General features: G+C 36.5%; 1 protein-coding gene across 2 annotated transcripts in view; it reads right to left on the minus strand.

Moving 5' to 3' along the window:
• Positions 1–20,078, minus strand: part of mgat4b (alpha-1,3-mannosyl-glycoprotein 4-beta-N-acetylglucosaminyltransferase B) — a 110,579-nt gene that overhangs the window by 24,140 nt on the left and 66,361 nt on the right. For both annotated transcript variants that reach the window (XM_088932181.1, XM_088932182.1), the window contains exons 5-8: positions 19,650–19,696; positions 16,227–16,340; positions 3,329–3,404; positions 930–1,044 (exon numbers count right to left, since the gene is read on the minus strand). In XM_088932181.1, coding sequence (XP_088788307.1) covers positions 930–1,044; positions 3,329–3,404; positions 16,227–16,340; positions 19,650–19,696 — 352 coding nt within the window. The remainder of the gene's footprint in view (positions 1–929; positions 1,045–3,328; positions 3,405–16,226; positions 16,341–19,649; positions 19,697–20,078) is intronic.

Here is a 20,078-nt window from a genome sequence, read left to right on the forward strand (position 1 = left end):
AGTAGTTTTGAGTCCCGGCCAATGATAGTGACTTAAAATATGGCAGTGAATTTGGCATGTTTCTTAAGATTACTGTATTTCTTATTTTTATCCATGGGTTTTGCTGCCTGTTTCTGTCAAATTCTCCATGTGACTATACTGCCGGTTTGCTTATGTATTTCACTTAAGTGGATGTGGATAAACAAGTCTCCATTTTATTCAACTGAGTGAAAAAGGAAGTTCTGCATAAAATATTAGTTGTAAATGTATTTGCAGTTAATTTTAAAATAGCCTGAAGTAGACTGTGGAGATGCTGGTTAAAGATCATGCTGGTATCACAAGACAATTATTCTGAACAAAGAAAAAACACATATACCCGGCATATCCAAAGAAGTGAGAGGCTCTGTTATTGTGTCAGTATTTAAAAGAAATAAAGAAAATTCTTGCATCAGAATGTGCACTGAGCTTGCCACAGGCTACAGTCAAAGGAAATGTCTCACTATAATGTGATCTCATTTGTACAGCATTTCCTTGGAAATAATTCATATAAATGTTGCAATCGTTTTTGAAGTTGTGAAGTATTGTGCAGCAAAAGAAACTTAAAATTGTCTTTAAAAAAGTAATAATGTTTTTAGAAATTTCTGTTGTTATATATCTATATAAAGAATAACTGTCACTGAATAGTTTATTCTGGAGGCACCAGGAGAGCACAGATTGAAGATGCTGACACTTCACAGAACAAATGTTATTAAAGAAATAACAAAAGTGAAAAAAGCTGTCACTTACGTTGTGAAACGAGTTCTGCGGTGTTTAAAGGAAAACAATCCCTAACAGCATTCTCAGTCATTTATTTTAACATTAGAAGACAAAGCATTTGTTTCAATGAACTAGTTTATGGGTTAATGCTGAAAAGCTCCTAACCCCATTACTGTAGGCCCTGCCCCACTCACCTATGAAACCAAGCTGGGAGAATTCTAAGATCATCCACTCCTCAGAGGGTTGCTGGAGGGCAAAGTTCTTCATGGTGGTGAAGTAGTTGGGCCGGGCAACGATGTCATCTTCTAGCTGATGAAAGGAGAGATAAAAACAAGTCATTCAGATGTTCCAAAGACCCATTGTTAGGAACAGATGAGCATTTATCTAGAAAATGCAATTGTATGCCATAGCAGGCTAAGAGTCTGGGCCAGGGACAGTAATATTGCAAATAAGTATCTCCTCTCAGCTTCCTCCCTGTTTGAAAGAAAAGATCAAGTGTATGGCCAAGAACTGAATGTTGTGGAGTGAAAAAAAAACTTTCCATTAGAAAGCTTTACATTAGACAGAACAATAGAAACCCAAAACTTAGGAACAGAAGCCAAATAAGAAATATGGAGAAAACTGTGAGTCATAAGTAGAGGAACATGAATGATGAGTATTTCATTTTATTAATTAAAATCATCAAATGTATCATGATCAAGACGGAATCTTAGTCAATGGCTAAAATTATGTGGTGTAATCTTCAAATATCCAGGAACTAGTCGAGAAAGAACCCTCACAAGTGAAAAAAGGAATGTATTAAAACTACAGACATACTTGCTTTGAACTAAATGTAAGAAATTAACATTCCTGGCTTACATGAAATCAAAGAAACTCAGGACAATAACCCCTACATGAGTGTGAATTCTCTAGTCAAAATGACAAGGGCTGCGCCTCCAGTTTTACTTGGATGTTTCAAAATGTAGATCTGGAGCGTTAACATGGAAGTAAAAGTCCAGCTGATTGCAACACATAAGGGAAAATTAACACATTAATTACAAATCACTTGTAATACATTTATTTGTCACAGAGGTGCTTGCCAAAGGCTATCTGGAGATCATGTCACAATTGCAAAACTGACAGAAAGATCAACTAATGATTTGCCTTTTTTACAGGTATACAAGTGAAGCTCTAGCACTTGAAATAAAAGCACAGATGCTCAGATAAAAGGATATAATCCAATATATGGTTAAAAGCATTTCTCACACTTTTTTGTCACCCCATGCACCAGCAACCCCGAATAACTCCAAGACCACGTGCATGTTGACATCGCTTTAAAGCCTCTCACTCCTACTGCTCGACAGTTAATTGAGTATAGGAAAAAGATGAAAGTCACTGCGACCCTCTTGCACAGCTAATTGATTTATAATGAATCTGTAACAGCAGAGAAAGTTAATCACTAGGGAACAGGACTACCATCTCCCAGCTCTACCTCTCTGTTCCCTGTTTTCACTGGAACAAAGCAATAATGGTTTCTTTGTTCCTCTGACACTCAAAAACAAGATATGCAGTGATTGGAGAACCAATCTTCAAACTTCAAATCTTTCTTAAATTAGTTACACCCTCCTTGCTGCTCTTTGTGGAACGGATGGAAACACCAACCACATTATCACTATCGTTTGGCTGAGTGTGAAATTTACTTTTGTGTAGAAGCATCTGAAACATCAGAAATTCTGATAATCACAGCAATGTGTGGAAGAGAGGCAGAAGAGATCATTGAATTGAACATGAATAAACATATTTTGTACAAACATGCAAAGAAATATGTAAAGGTGCACACATGTACTTATTATTATGCACTTAAGTTATGCACCTAATTATCATATGGAAATTCTGATGCTAATCAATACTAATCAATTAAGTATTTTCTTTCTATGGGAGTAGAGCCAGATTGTTTTCTTTATATATAGCAGTACAGCCTAGCCAGCAGGACAACATAGCAGCAAACTTTTGTTTAAATCTAATTTGTTATGTGATCAGGAACTTATTAACACAATCTTAACGTAAATATTTACATTAAAATGTGATACTTGTCTCTTTTACTTTATAGTTGATTGTATTCTCTTTTTCACCCCATGCTATATGCTAAAACAGTAAATGCAAGTAATTAAGGTGCCTATCAAAGTGGTTTCTTTCTGATGGTCAGTCTGAGCAGTCTAACTGTAGCATTTCTTAAGTCTAAACAAAAGAGTCACTCTACAGCAGCTCTCACAAGCTCCACAGCCAAAACACTGCGTTTCCTTTCTTTTTTTTTCAGCATGGAGTAAACCTTTAACTCTCACAAAATCTGTCTATCTCAAGAATGATTATGATTGATTATTCCTCTGCCTGCATTTTTAACTGGGCACTTCAGACTTGCTACAAGGTAACATTACTTAAGATTTAAAGGTTATGAAATCATCACTTTTTATATGTTTTGCTGAGCAAAGGGTCAGTAACCTCAGTCTAATAAAAACTTGAATATACTGTAGATTTTTACGTGTGTATTCAAAATTAGTCAAAACTCTGCCATGTGTAGTACAAAAAAAGATACAACAGCCACATTCATTCTTACCTGAACATAGTATGTTCCTTTAGACTGAGCATACATCATCAGAAAACAGTAATCCAAATTCTGCTTTGTCCGCCACCTAAAAAAAGACAGAAGAATTAGTTAAGACTGCTGTGAGTGAAATTCAGTCATTTAAAACCCAATATCACAGTCGTAAACATTCACCCCAAGCTTTTATTTTCACCTGAATGAGACAAAAAAAGGCCACAGTTTTAATTATAATCTTTCTTTTGATGTAGTTAACAATTTAGTTAGGAATTGCTTTTATCCAACTTCAAATCAATTAGAGTTTACGATGGACAGAAAAATCTAGACACTTTATCGTGAGATTCCACCACAGAGCTGTTAGGACTGTTAGGAGTTGTTACTACTAGTAGTGTCAAACCCATGTAACAATGTTATAAAAATCAGATGGTTTAATTTAGACATGTACTAACCCAAGTAATTGAGTGTACCATAAAAATTCTTTATTAAGCAGGAATGGTAGATCCATATTGGAAAAATAAATGATTAAATCTCCCAGATTTAACAGTAAGAAAGGGTGTTATAGTGGCCCAGACATCCAAAGAATCCATTAGAACAAAGAAGGGAGCAGAGATTAATTCATCTGAGCAGCAGAAAATAAAACTCCCTAATCCCTCCAGTAAATGAAAAGAGAATCGAAAAAGTGTGGGATGTTGAGTTTAGATAATGGGGTTTCAAAGCAGCAAATGGGTGACCACAGAAATCTGCAACAAATGGTGTGTAAAGGCTTAACCTGAGTTAATTTAACTCTTATCCTGCTACACCGCTTTCCTTCCTTTGGTCATTAACCAAATTTAAGAAGTTATTGCTTATTTGTAAAAACCTTAACTGGATTAAGGCTAGGGTGAGAATGCACTACAACAATCTTGTAAGCATTATTCTTTTGACCTAAATTACACAAACTAGATTTTTTCTGTTCCTGAAATGTGATTTGGGAGTATTCTACAAAACCCTTCAATGTGGAACTAATACTCTATAGTGAAGTAAACAGAGAAACATAAAATCCACAAAGATGTGCAAGAGTCAGCAGTTTATACATTGATCAGCATAATACAGTCTTGTTTTTGAGAGAATTAGTAAAGATCTGGTTATTTACTGCATCTCATCTGCTGACTCTCAAAGGGTTAAATCTGATTATAAACTTAAAGCTCTGTTCTAAATTCCTCTTTGCTTATCGAACACTTTATGGAGGGCTGAACCACAGGGAATCACCTCCATTAAGAGAGGATATTTGCTACTACTGAGGCAACACAATTAGAAGATGCATTTAGTGGGTTTAGTATAATGTATAAGAGATTGCATATAGAATTATATAACCAGGGGATACTGCCTGGAAGCTTCAGATGACATCATAATCAATGATTTTAAAAATGCTGCCCCTGAGGTCAAATATCTTTATTTCTGCCTGTGCTTCATTTGACACTGATTCACTTAAATATACTGCCAGCAGCAAAATGCCATAGACAAATTAAATAAAATATTAATGGTTTATATACTAAGACTATATCTTTCACCTACCTTTACCTACAGGATCTCGCACAATTAATCAAGCGACATTTTATGGTGTACAAATGTGGCACTTTTGAACTAAGCTATTTCATGTTCAGTAATGTGTATGTTGTTGTTTTTTAGAAATGGACAGTATATTGAAATAGGGCCATTGAAATCGGAGTGGCCTACATTTCCTGAGAGCACAAGCTTGTTTCAGAAAATATACTGTCCGTCCTCCACTTAAGAAGCCAACGAACAATAAAACTGTAAATCCATAAATTGTGTAGGGAGCTTAGAGACATGCGACTTGTTTAATGAACAGTTGTACCACAACATTATTTTAACAGTGATGATAATAACCTTCAAAGCAGGCATGTACAAATCTCACTGGAATCATAAACCATTAGGAAGGCAATCTGCCATCCCTGTACACTTTTGAGCTTGCTTTGTTCTGAATGCTGGTGCTAAATTAAACCCTGGTCCCCACACATTGATACCCTTAATGTACAACGCTTGTGATGTATGCCCATGCTCTTAATTCAGACAAGTTGGAAGAGCAGCAGTGCATCTCATCTGTTTTCGGTGCCTTTTACTAGAGTAGCAATGACCGACTTTCTCTTGTAAATTTCAGAAAACCTCTTCCCTAACACGCTATATTAATAGGCCAGCCGTTTTGTGTCATCTTACCACAGCATAAAAAACAATATGAGGATGCCAGCTTGACAGAAGGCATCCAATAATGACAATATATAGTTCCAAGATGGGAGTTCCTATTTCTCACACTTTGCTTTAACATTTTGTTCCTGAATTCAGCTTCCTTATTCTAAACTTGAGTTAACATCGTCCAAGGGATTGAAACTTTCATTTTCATTTTTGTTTTAAGAAATCGTTAATGAAATAATTAAACTACAGTTTATACACTATTAACAGCTGGTGTTAAAACACTAAGACACAGACACATTTAGTTAATGTTTTCATATTAATCACTAATGTTTTAAGTCTTTTAGTATGAATGACCAAACCTAATACAGGAAAATGGATCAAAGAAATTGGATCCAGACTTTTAAGATAACAGTTTAAAGCTAATAACGTTAAGTGGTTGTTTTCTTCCTTTGAGGGTTCAAAAATAGACATAAAAACAATTAAAAAACTGTTACTTCCTCAGTCTGTGTCCTTATTCCTTGTCTATCAACATGTTCATTTCTGGAGGCAATTGTTCACAGGACTTACTGTGAATGCCACCTCCCTTGGAATCAAAAGAACAAAAGCAGTAGATGCAGATATTGGTGCGTCACCATTTTCTCAGAAAGAGACCACTAAAAATATCTTCAAGAAATAATGCAAAAATAAATTTTGCGCTATTTGGTAGCACTGTCATTGCAGACTTTAAGCACAGACATAACAAAAAACTACCACATTTAAACTGGAACAAATGGTTTAAGATTAACACAATATGGGTAAATCTTTATTAATAAAATACATAAAAAAACCTGTACATAAGTCTGCTTTAAAAATAAAATCATAAATGCAAACATGGAACGCTGATTTAAAGAAAGGTCTCAGAAAGCTGCTTTCTTATGAAAGGAAGAATAAAGAAAGTCGTGGGAGATTTGGCATGAAACTGCAGAAATAAAGTCTGTCATGATTGTAACTACTACAACTGAAAACAAGGTAAGAAAGACTAGCAGCTTACTGCTGTTCCCCTCTGCCAGACTATGTACCACTCAGGGGAAGAATTCAGACACCGCACTTGGAACTACAGATTGGGAAAAGAAGAAACACTAGTTTGGTTCTTCTGACATTGATGTGAGGGAAGAAAATCCTGATCTCAACGGGACCCTGTGCTTTTCCTACTTACTTTGATAAGGCATGGTATAATGGCATACATTTCCACAGCATCACTAGGCCTGCCTTCCATCAATTGAGTTAATGACAATATATTTAGAAAAAAATATTTCTGGCTGCCAAGTGGCTCCAAGCAGTATAACAGTGGTACCCGCTGAGAAGGAAGGTTAAATCCAGGAATCTGAAGTTCGACCGCGAGTCACATCACTGACTGTCAGTGACAGGGATTCCCAGACTCTCCAAGTGGCCGTGCACAGCTGGTAATGTACTGTAGGGATTAGTGGGGTTGCCGGGGTTCTCTAATTGTTTAGTGAAACAGCGATTACTGCATTACTACAGTGACATTAGGGAGGGATGCGTTACACTTCCAATAGGCACTAACATTCCAGGAAAATACTGTGGGTCAGAAGAGCTAATCTGTCCATCCTCATTCTCCTTGGCTGGTACAAGAGTATAAGAACCACTGCGGTGAGCCTCGGTCAAGACACTAGGAAACCATTTATTGACTGCAAATTCAAGAGCTTAATGTGAAAACTACCACAAACAGATGAAGAAAATTATAACAGAATTCATTTATTAATTTTAATTAATTTTGAAGGGTGTAGATAACGTTGTTTTAAAAAAAACAACGCTTCCCAATTCCATCGCCTCACAAACAAAAAGAAAGGAAGCAAAAATGAAAAAATGTATTTCCTTTAACAGCAAATTCACGCTCAGACACGATAAAATAATACACATGCTGCACCCAAAAGACGTGCCTTCAGTAAGAATCACATTTAGACAGTATTAAGACTCTCCCAACAGCATGTAGCAATTAAGAAACATCCATATTGTTACCAAATAAAGAATAAGGATGAAGTAATTTTATTGGCGAAGTTTCCAACAGTTTATTAGCAGCACACTGTGATGTTCATCTTTGTCCAATATATCCCAGCATCCAGGCAGAGATCTGTACATATACTTCTAAAAAAAATCATGTACTCCCAGCCGGTCTTTTATAACCTCTTAGACAAAAATTTTTTTAAAAAAAAGTCCTGAGTTGAAATAGAAGCACAAAGCTAAATAATCTCCTAAAATGTGAAATCTGGAACTCTGTTATTTCATCTTGGATCAATCCAACAATGACAAAAGACTTCAAAATTAGAGTAAGATTAGCAAGTGCTGGCCTGGTGTTGCCTCTGTTCATCATTATTCTGTTTTGCAGCAGCCAGATGTCAGCCCTGACACTGCCCATACAGCTGCTGTCCCTTTTTCTGTTTTTCTCTAACATCTGGCGAGTCACGCAATCTCACACTCTGTGTAATACAAAAGAGGTGTGAAAGCAGAAAAATATACCATCTAGTAAGAACCCAAATGAAAACACATTTTTTGTAAGAATGCAAGAAAAATTACTCTTGTCTTAGTGTCCAGATTTTTCATTACTATTTTATTTACTGTTGTAAACCTAGACTGATTTAGCATCTTTGTAGGCTATTCCTAGATCATAATTTAGTTTACTACAGTAAGAAGAATAATCTTTTTTTTGCTAAAACATATCCTTCCCTTACATTCTGTGATGTACTTAGATCCTGTGGGGACATAATATACACATTCTGCAGATGTTACAATTTTGAAGACTTCTCATTACATAAGGCAGGTAAAGATAAATATTTGGAAGCCTTTCTTGAAACTCTTGAACATCTTAAGTTGCACAAGTGATTGAAAACTAATGGGGAAGCATGGCCAGGCAGAGATACATCCAGAACAGCACAAATCCATGAAGGGAGACTAGAGAGCTGGAAAGATACACCTACAAACCTCAAAATACTCTCTGGTGTACAGCACATCTGGAACAAGAAAATCAAAACAGCAACACGCTTACTTAGACAAGTAGAGAAAAATAACATGAATAACATGGGTACCTAATCACTGCAGAACCAAAAGACACAGACTCATGCAGTGTAAGACAGACATATAAATGCACTTGAGACATTTATGCTTCCCGGTTTTGTCATCTGCCATAAAAGAATCAACAGAAAAGATTTTTCTTTCCTTTAAAAACTAGAAGTGACTAATGGCGAAGGGGTTAGAGGTAAGTAAGATCTGCCTGTGCACAATTTTATTGATCTGCACTTTCTATGATTTACCAGAAAAGATCAGACATTTGTCTGAATCATAATAGTCTTGAGCTGAAAACACAGATCAAAAACACTTTCTTCAAGTGTGTTATTGCTTCCTTCATTCTGTTCACCTAATCAGTGCATATAGCCATTAGGTCTACTTGCCCAGACAAGACTATTCAGATTCTTTCCTGGTGAGCAATGTTTTATATAACCCTTTTTAGGAAACAAACTTAATGCAAAATATTTTAGAATTAAGATATTACATTTTATTTTCTTAATATTCAGTAATTAAAAAAAAAAACTAGAAAGCATAAGATCTGACTCTAGACAAGCACATATTTAGTTTTATATAAAGATGACAAACTGAAAGGTGGAAACTAAACCTTTAACCTGAAATCAGGTCAGTATATGATGTGACTTTCTCTCAAACTAGTTCATATCCAAGAGGCTATAGAATATATAAAGTAAAACATGAATCCATTTTTGGCAATTTCATTCAATTCCAGCTTGAGATTAAACCTTTGTAACATTGCTTCTTCTCCCTGTGTCTATGTATGTTTTTTCTGGGTGCTCCAATTTCGTCCCACATAGTCCAAAGACATGTCAATGGTTAACCGTCATCTCGAAACTGCATGGCATGTGAGTGAATGTGTTTGTGCCCTATGATGGACTGGCATGACTTTCAGGGCCTTGCCCCACCTTGTGCCCTCCTGTAAGGATAAAGTGCTTACTGAATGTGTCTGCACTAACAGTGATTCTCAGTTAATAACCTGTTACTCCATCCCCAAAACAACAGGCCTCTGACTACCTCCTGGGTGGGGGTTGGTAGAAAGAGCTACAACAATAAGGCCTACTTAAAACAGACTTGCACTTATATCTCTGTTTTAATATTTAATCAGCAGTGGTTTATTAACTTTGTATGCATCAGTACTTATAATTCCTTTTACAAGCTATTTCATTTGTACACACATCCTAGGGTGCAGTCAGAAATTACATGAGCTGGCTGATGATTGCTGCCAGTGCTGCCAGCTGATTATTTGACAGAATGGTGAAAGAATGAAGACTAACAAAGCCTGACTTGAACGCTGTATCCTTTCACATGAGATAAAAAAAATAACATGTACAAAAAGTGTCTAACTAAGGTTAGCAGAATCACATGAAGTGCATTTTGACACCTTACAGTACAACCACAATACTTGTACCAAATAAGCACACTAGACTAAAAAAAGCAACTGATAAAAATGAGATGAAATAATTAATTTGTGCATTTAATCATTACCCAAGCTTACCTCATCTACTGAGTATGAGCTTTTAGTTCAAGTGAAAAGTTTTTATTCAAGATTTTAACTCCACATAAACTTGATATTTTTCAGATTTTGTTTATATGGGGATTTTTCTTAAGAGAACAGCAAAATTCAACTTTGATAACTGCTTTGCTGAAGAGGGGGGAGTAAATTAAATTTTGTTCTACAAAAAATGTCTATGAAACATTTTATTTAGTAGGGAAAGAGGAGTATAAAAGACAGCAGAAAGAGCGATCATTATCCTTATATTATTACCAAAGAAAACAGCACTGAATGAGAACCCCTGCAGTTCCAGTAGTGATGTTTTCCTGCAGAGCTATAACAGTCTGATTTCGTTAGCAGTGCAGGCAGGCACCTGATCAGCACTGAAGAATATGCAAAGTTTTCTGGTCACAAAACCAACATACAGGATTTCGTGCAGTTGGAAAATAAATCTTTTGGTATTTTACTGATCTCTCCTCTTGCTCTTAAGCAAAGAGATCAGAGCCAATACAGGCGAAAATTCTTTTGAAATGATGTGACTAACATCTGCTCCTTCTCTCAAGACACAGTTCTCTCCTCCACTGCTACCCTTACCTTAGACAACACTGCACCATTCAGTATGAAGCAAGAGGGGCCTTATCTCTAACACATCACCACTGAACTCATTAATCTTTAGCTTACACAAGTTTACACAAGGAAACAACAGAAGCCAATGTTATTTTGAAGCATCTTGACTGAATACAGACTTGGTGAAGAAAAAGCACAACTGAGAGCAACAAAATGTGGAACTTAAGGTAGCAGTGGGCTACGTCCTGCAAACCACAGCAGAGTATAACAAAAAGGACAAACTTTGCTGACATTTTGCAAGATGTTGCTCAATTGCACAGCATACTATACATGTATTTTTAATACTGTACATAAGAATTATATTTACAATCACACTGACCTCTCTGTCTCTGTTCTCAAAGAAGGGTTTCTGAGCTCCCATAGCAGAAAGACTACAGAAACGAAACACATCCTGAAACTAGGTTCATACCTTCCCCCTCTCAATGACTGACTTATTTTTGTGTAATCTTCCCTATTCTCATGCTGGTTTTGACTTCACACCTTTCTTCACCCCTCTCCACTTTGCACTTCCTGAGTGACCTCTGTGCCTCTCACCTCCCCTCTACCAGCTTTTGTTCTTCTGTGCTATTTAATCTCTGCTGTCTGCCCTGTCTTTCTCACATATGAAGAAGGTATTACAGCCGAAACGTTGTGTTTTCTCTCTTCTCTTTTCAGCATGAAATAAACCTATTACTTGTTCCTTTGCAAACTACGCATGCTGACGCAGATACCCACCAGAAATATACTTTGTGGAAGATGTTAAATATAACATAGTATTCCAGTAGTGTAAGAAGCTCTTTGTTTATAACCCCTTGCATTTCATTTCAATACAAATAAAAAGGACAAAGGTTTTTTTTAACCAGGTTGCTTTCTTCACTTTATGCACACAGATCCTCTGTTCCTGAAATTTCTCCACCTACGAAATTACATTCAGTTTTGTTCTCGGCTTGTTGTAATAGCCCTCACAGGACTCACAGGAAGAAAGCATGATTGTTACTTCTATAACACCAGCCAATCTCTTTTATATACTGTGTTTGATGGCAACACAGTACAGACCCATGTGAAACAATAATGATATTTTAGGTATCTGCGAAACGAGGTAAATAAATGGCCCATGTTCAGTCTTATCAGTGCAGGTAACTATGTGTTGTCAAATATGATACAATCATCACAGATGATGGATGTTGGTTTTGTTAGAATCACCATCAGATAGGAAGAGTTTGTCATTCTACACATTAATCTCTTTTAGCCATTATTCAGTAGAATTGTGGACCTTGGTTCATATTTATATAAAAAAGATCTGCAATTTATCTTTTTCTCATTCATGACACCACAAAAAATCACTAAGGCTTTCTAAAGGAAACAGAGGAAGAGTAAAAGATCAATTCTTCTGTCCTTAAATGAAGGTAGGTAAGAAATACATGTTACTACAAACTATCTGTGAATTTAACACTGCTGATTTGCAATGGTATTTCAATCATTAAGAGAAATAAAAGGAACTAAGACTGACTACAGTGAAGCTACCCTGAATCTCTCTAATGCAGACAAAAGTTTCAGGATTATGTTATTAATGAGCAAGAGTATTATAATCATCATTATTTACTACAGTCAAAATAATTACACACTGTATATAATATAAATACTGATATTGTAGCAGAGGCAATTATTTTTTTGTTCATAATCATCACTTAACTTGTTCAACTGGAAGACATGACTCACATTAAAAAAAATGTCAACCCAAAAGCTAAGGAGTCTCAGTTTCTTAAAACAACGGCACTGCTTCCGTGCGTAGAGCCTGTCCATTCCGATCACTTTCTTTCCACCCCACAGCTAAACAGAGAGAAAAACAAATGCTTCAGCCATCCCCAACCTTCCCCTTGAGGAAGGAAGTTAACTGCACTGGGTTCCCTGTGGCTGCATGATCTCAAAGGATAGTTAAGCAGTCTGCTATTCCTCGCTTTCTCATTGGCCAACCCAACACAGAACACAACAGCAACAACTCCAAGGTCTATGATCTTGATAACCCCTTCCTTTGTCTTGCAGGCTACTCTTCCAGCTAATCTGTGCCTGGAATGATTTCATTGAAGCTGAATGCTGACAGTTAGCTGTATAGGAGGCACTTTCCTGAGATATATCTCTCCATAAAATAATATTCTGCCTTAACAGCCCTCATGAATTAAACATGGCCTTCTGCAGCACAGACCTGGGAATTATTTACTTCAGCTTCCCATCTTATTAAACGCAGCAATAAATCACAGGCCTCAGCCTCAGCACTCTAGTGCTAAAATTAGCACTCCGAGCAGCAAAAGTGAAATTTAAAGGCACAGACAGATGTTTGGACAAACACACCTGCAAACAGGCAATTTAACACTGGGCACACAGCAGCTCAACTACGTATGCACTCACACACACACTCCAATTCAAGTACGCATTTCTAATACAAATACACCTTTAAGAGCGTGTTATGTAGGTGGATCATGGAATATAGTAAGAAAATGCTGCATGTTGTAGAAGGGTATGTTGCCTAAATGCTCTGTACTGTATGTACGATCAGTTACCACGGATGAATTGTTCTTGAATTTAATACAGCTGCACTGTCTTTCAGTACTTTCAAGGATGTCCCACAGGACAAAAGAAAGACTGCAGAAACACTGTTGAATCCCACTGATGAGTCCCAGAGCTTTCAGCAGACCATAACACTAAGCCATGTTTCAAGCACCTTGTAAGACATGCCTCCCATTAGAGACGGACAAGTTTCAAAAGGGATCAAGCTGTTCCACATTAAAGTGTACCACCAAAGTACCTCACAGATTGTCATGAAAAGGAATTCTCTGTAAACAGGTCCCACATGAGGTTTTCCTCCGTACAATGAAAAACACTGCCCTCAAATGCATAAAACACATATTGTGCAGACAATCACCCACATGCAGATTCATGCCTACATACAAGAGGCAGTTACCTAACATTGTACTACTGTTTCCATCTTTGTATCTTTCTGCTCTTTTCTCTTTCATTGACTTATCAGAATAGATTGGCTTAAACAAAATGTAATGCTAAAATGTTTAGCAACTTAGTTAGAAAGAACAGGCAGGTGTAGCCTTCTTTTCTCTGTTAATTTCTTACTCTATTGTACTGTGTCAAATTGAAGGGAATGCAAACATTTGTTTTAAATGTTTGCTTAGTAAACACATCTAAGCAAACTAAGCCAAGGCTGTGGTGGTTTAGCCATATGGTAAAATTCACAAAGGCCACCCTTGAGAAATGGAAACTTATACAAAATTCATGGCTACAAACCAATACACGCAGAAATAATACACTCAGATACACTCAGTGCATTACAGTAATTAAGACATGGAAGGTATTCAACCTTAACTTCATCAGAAGTCATCAGTAAGCAAAGTCAAGTGTCTGCCTTGTCTCAATGTTTTAAGACATTCTGAGGAGGATGACCTGCATGAAAGAGGTTTCGACATGGCTCTTTTTTTGTCTTTGGCTGAAAGTATATTTGCATTAAACTGCTACCAGATCATAAAGCAGGTTTTTTATTCAAAGCTTACATGAACATAATTTCATCATCTCATCAGAAACAGAGCCTTCAGTTCTTCAAGCTGTTCAAATTCTCAATGGATTAAGAGTTTATTTTCTGACTTTTGCATTGGAGAAGTAGTAGGAAAGTGCGATAAAAAGAGTAGGATCAGTGTTCTAGTTAACGCTTTAGTGTTTTAAGCTATTTACTCCCACATTTTGAAATAATGCAAGTAAAGGTCAACATTACCTCTGAGTCATGAGTTATTTCAACACATAATGTATAATGTATTAATGTTAACCTATGAGGTATGCACTGACTGCAGCATTACATTAGTCTGATTTGTTTTACTGGTCACAAAAAGTACAATACAAACAATAACAATTGTGATTTCTAGCCAAGCACAAGTTTATTAAGGTGGACTTAGCTGTAAGTGTTTGTTAAATCTAATATTAGAACTTGCTGGTGGTAGCTCACACATGCTGTAAATCAGTAAAGTTCATGAACATTATAAAAACACAACATGCAACCTCCAAATATGCAGTAGATGCACAAGCGCTTACAAACGCAGAAATAAAGGAGTAAGGAAACACCACAGACCACCATTAGAATTGTCTGAAAGTCGTACACTTTGTTGGAAACATACATGTTAACTTTGGAAGATTATTAAATTTACTCTTGATGAATATGCTAAATGCCGGCTAATTTATACAAAAGATATAGAAAGACAGGTGTGAGGAGGTTGACAATATGCACATACAGTAGCAGCCACAAAAGCCTTTCTATTACATGTGTCTAATTTGCATGCTAGTTTGCACAGATGACAAGCAGTTACAGTATAATGAGCTGATATCTGTCTTAGAAAAAGCAGCCGTGCAGCAATGAGAGACTTAACCACTCAAGGCATGGAGGCTGTTCTTGCCGACAGGAAAAGGTGCCATTTTAAAAAGCGAGAGAAACAAAATAAGGTCCACAGCCCAGGGAGTTTATTGGAAAAGACAAACCCTGCCCGGAATTTCAGAGGAAGAAACCCTTACCTGCCACAAACCGACCACATAGAGAGTGCTAGCACAACACTGGGCACCTACCTCATCTACCAGAAGCTCCATTTTTCCATGCTTTACATTCTCAGTTCTCTGCCTGCTTTTACCCTATGCAGACTCACACAAGATTTTGACACTTGTTTAATTCAATTTTCTGATTTCTAATTGCTTCCACATGCTGTCTCTCCTACGCTTCACACATTCCCAATCTCTACCCCAATCTTTACAGTCAGTGGTGACTATTTACGGCAACATTACACTCAAGTGCACAGCCTGTTAGGAAACACCCTCTCATCATGCCTGTGCTTAAATTACACAAGCATGTGAGATAGACACTTGCAGCTTTTCTAATGATTTGCTCAGGATTTCCATGGCATGCCTCCACATTAGAGGGACTCACCTTTTACTTTCACAGATATTTGCAAAATCTAGTAGTAGAAGTACTCAGAATGTCTACAGTACTGGACATAAGAATGAAGTAAGTTGAAACTGGGATGAATTTAATATAAATAACTCACTGGGTAAACATTCTCCCTGTTGGAGGTATAAGGTTTTAAAGCTTTGATAAAGCATTTTATAGTAGTTATACTCTAAAAATAGGGAAGGGAAACAATTTTAAATGACAATACCATCTTTATTTCATTTTAACAGTTAAGTTAAATTGTAGCTGCTCAACAAGCAAGGAAAATTACTCTGCTCATGTTTACTTCTGCTCTACGGGGATGGTAATTCAATAACTTCACATTATGTAATTGTGAACACAAAGAATAAATAAGGCATGCAGGATATTTTTCATGGAATATTACTAGGCTATTCAAGGAAACGAGTTTGATTTCTTATAACAGGAGAAAGGGCAAGCGCCTATTTTTGTAGTGAAGATTATTATTATTCTATAATATTATTATTCTCAACACGCACAAGTGTTGGGAACATACACAAGAACCAAATCATTCACACCAAAAAGCACCTAGGTTCTACCTGACTCTTTCTTTGGGATCCCCAAAAGATTCCTTCAGCTTGGAGAAGTCCGGATAGAAGTTGATGGACGGAGAGATGATTTCTAGGAGGCCCGATTGGATCTCAGTGGGGAACCTGAGAAAAAAAAAAGGTAGCACTTAAAAATAGTGGCTGTTATTAAGTTATTTTAACGTACAGGAAATTAGACAGAATCACACATCACATGGTAAAAACACATTTTAACAGGCGTGTCATTTTAGTTTTAAAATAACTAGCATTGCCAGTTTCAATGCTTGCTTATTTTATATACTAAAGTGATAGGGACAGATTTTTTTAATCTTAACAGCAAAATGGCAAAACAAAATTTCAAAAAAGCCAAAATTGCTGCAGTACACATTCAATATCGCTGACAGTGGGGCTGTCTTGGTGTAGTTTACATTTAGCTGCACAAAAGATGTGCAGGATAGGAAACCTCTGTGTGAAATCATCCAGATTCTGACAGCAATTCAAACAAATAACAAAAGGCAGCCTTTAAAAGGAGGCTGAGCACTTCAATCCCATTCGGCGATAAATTATGGAGACTCAGAGGACATCCAATTCCCCAATAATGGAAAAAAAACCCATGCCTTCATGTCCAGATGAGATCGCTGCTATCCTATGTGAACATCCACTCTGCCAGCACAGATTGGGGAACCTGTCATAGTGTCAGGTACAAAGAAATCTGCTCATCAGCTAAAAGACACTGTAGGTGGATGAGGGGAAAGTCCTCAAGTTAATAAATTACTCAGAAAAGCCAGGATTGCAGTAAGGTGGTTCCACGAAGAGTCTTTATGGAATACCATCGGAGCATGAAGGCTAAATTGTAAGTTTCTTATTAGAAACCAATGAAGGTACCATGTACTACAGCAGGGTTCACAGACCCTAGTCCTGAAGATCCACACTCAAGCACAACTTACATGTCACCCTTAAACCACCAATTTGTAAAGATGTGGAACAGATGTGAGTTCTGATCAATTTATAAAATTAACTGGTTAATCATTATGTGGCCTCATCATTCTGGTTGAAACCTTTCAAATTCCCTTAAACAAATTAACGTATTAAATCATATTGTATGAGGCATTATTTGTTCTTTCAAAAATGTTACTGTGCACTAAGAAAATAATCTTTTCTTTCCTTTTATCAACTACAAATTAATGAATGTAGAGCTATTTTTAAAGCCTTAAATCATTAAATTATTTTCTGAGGAAATACTCAGACATTCCTTTGCTTGTGTTTTTTAGCAATAATAGTTTGGAAATGCTGCAGCTGGGTAACATAGAGTATGATATAATTAGATCCCACAGACACTGCTGAGACTGCTTCTCTCAAGACAGAAAAAAAATGGTAGTTTATTTTAGGTTTAAAAAACATTTCACCGTAAAACTTTTCAGTCATATCAATTAGAGCCACTGTTACCCATGCTGTCAAGTAGTTTCAATAACAATTTCTGAATGAACCATTTCAAAGGCTGGCAATTGTGATGGAAAAGAATCATTTTACATGGTGGAAAACTGTAACTGCCACTGACCGCATACCAGAATTGAGCCATTTTATATTCCAATGCAAAGTGGTGCTGACTTGTAATTGGTGGAATTAAAAAGTAGCTCTATGAATTGAAGTTTTTCCTTTCTTTCCTTATGTTCTTCAACAGTGCCCTGTCTGTGACAAATATAGCTTGTTCCCAGTATCAAGCAGTGGTAGTTAAATATTGTAATTGTGTGTGAACATTAAAACACCAGATGTTGTATGCTGTCCAGGGTATGGTACAGCACAGCCAAGATTTTCCTTGAGGGCGGAAGTAATTGTTTTTATTTCTAAATCTGGAAGGAAAGGGCCTGAACCAGGATTAATCTTACAAACAGGCATATACCATAAACATGACCACCTACCCAAGCTTATACCTCAATCACATCTGATCACAGCTCATGATCATTTCTGAACTGCGTTCAAATCCCTGAGATTGAACCAGAACAAAACATTTAGTTTTTACTACACAAGAATGAGTATATCTGATGCTTCACTTGCTAAGCAAGTCACAGGGTCACTAAAAATACAATTCCTCAAGTGTTGCTACAGCTGTTGGAATAATTGTCCTGTATTTTTCCTCTCTATAGTTAATGTCCTAAAACTTATTTCAACAGGAAAAAGCTAGTCGATCTCACACTATTTCAAAGATGTCTTCCCACCAAGTCAAACTACACGAAAAATGCAAAAATTAAAAATACTAAGATGTCTGAAGTGATGTTTATTTTGGCCCTCAGCCACTAGTTTTATCAGAATTGGTAGACAGACGAAGTAACACCTTCCAATATGCTTCTATTAACAGTACATTTTAAACTAAACCTACACCAGATACACAAAATGTTTGACTTCTTCTGAGACTGGACTTTTCTTAAACTGCCTGGTCAGACTCGTATGGCAAAAACTGTACATTCAATGCAGACTTAAAGGTAAGAGAATAAAAAGGAGAAGATATACTGCATAAGTGCACATGAACATTATTGGTCCTCCATTTAAATGAGAGGATTCTAACACTAAAAACAACCTTCATCACTTAGATTCCTCTTTGACGAATCAAAGCCTATCAGGTATTGGACAAAGAAAGGACTCATTTTTAAGGCGGGGAGTTGTATTTGTCATAGTTGTGGAAATTTAATTTCAAACACATTACATCTCCTTTACACCCTAGTTTATAGAGTGTGAGCTTACGTGCGAAAAGTGTCATTTTTCCATATGTAGATCTGTCACATCAACGTGCATAATTAAACAAGGCGGACTGAATTGTTGGGCTCTAGAACTGTGCAGAGTGGTTAGTAAACATGAATTTGTGTGTCTTGTTTCTTATGTATTACTTTTGTTTATAAAAATCATTGTCTTTTAGGCTATTACCTGTTGATATCTGAACCATCAGATTGTTCATGGAAATTTATAGCTGTGGCAGCTCATTCAATATTTCTTGACTAGTGGGGTTGTTTTGTTACTTTCATAATTCACCGGTGCTCATGCTGGTGTCAGGACCGACTATTAATGAACATTTATTAAACACCCCATGTTGCCTATCTTGCTTGTTTGTAAGATTTGCTTTGCATTATTTTAATACTGAGTAAGAAGTGGATGTAAACAAGGGACTTAAAATCCAAACTATTTATACATGAGAACACATGGAGAAAAATACATTTTGAAATACAGAATGTGGCCTTCAGAACCTGGATGATATTTCATTGTAAAACCCATTATTTCTTTTGCTACTCACCTTGCTTTTAAATGGAAGAATTAGCTTTGGCATGCTACACTGGGTTCTCAAGGTGAAAAGTACACTGTGGTGCAAAGTGAAGGGAACACAGACCAAACACATGGAGTTGTCTGCTTTTGATCTCCATGGAAACAGAAAACACAGATACTCACAGGCGTTTGAGGTTTTCAGCCACGCTGTTGGCATACTGTTGATCTGCCTAAAAGGCAAGACAAAGGATTGAGAAGATGCACATTGAGGACCATTTGTAATAGACTGAATTGCATTGAATTCCTTACTAAAGCAAACTCATCTTTGCAAGCACACATGGACCTACACATACGATGGAGACATATTGAAAATCAACGTTTCCAAAATGTCATTTTAACTGCTGGGACACTTTTATTTTTCTAAAATAATAAAAAAAATTTCAAAAGTAATACAGTATCTATATATGGATATAATGGGTTATATTGAGTTAAATTTCAAGGCAGAGGCTACACAAAAGGTACATCAGCCCAAGTATTTATCATTCCCTACATTTATACATCAATGTTAAATCAAGGTCATTTTAGCTTAGAAGGTTAAAATTCTCCATGATT

Source organism: Atractosteus spatula, chromosome 14, assembly GCF_055471065.1.
Source record: "Atractosteus spatula isolate fAtrSpa1 chromosome 14, fAtrSpa1.hap1, whole genome shotgun sequence".
Taxonomy (NCBI): Eukaryota; Metazoa; Chordata; class Actinopteri; order Semionotiformes; family Lepisosteidae; genus Atractosteus; species Atractosteus spatula.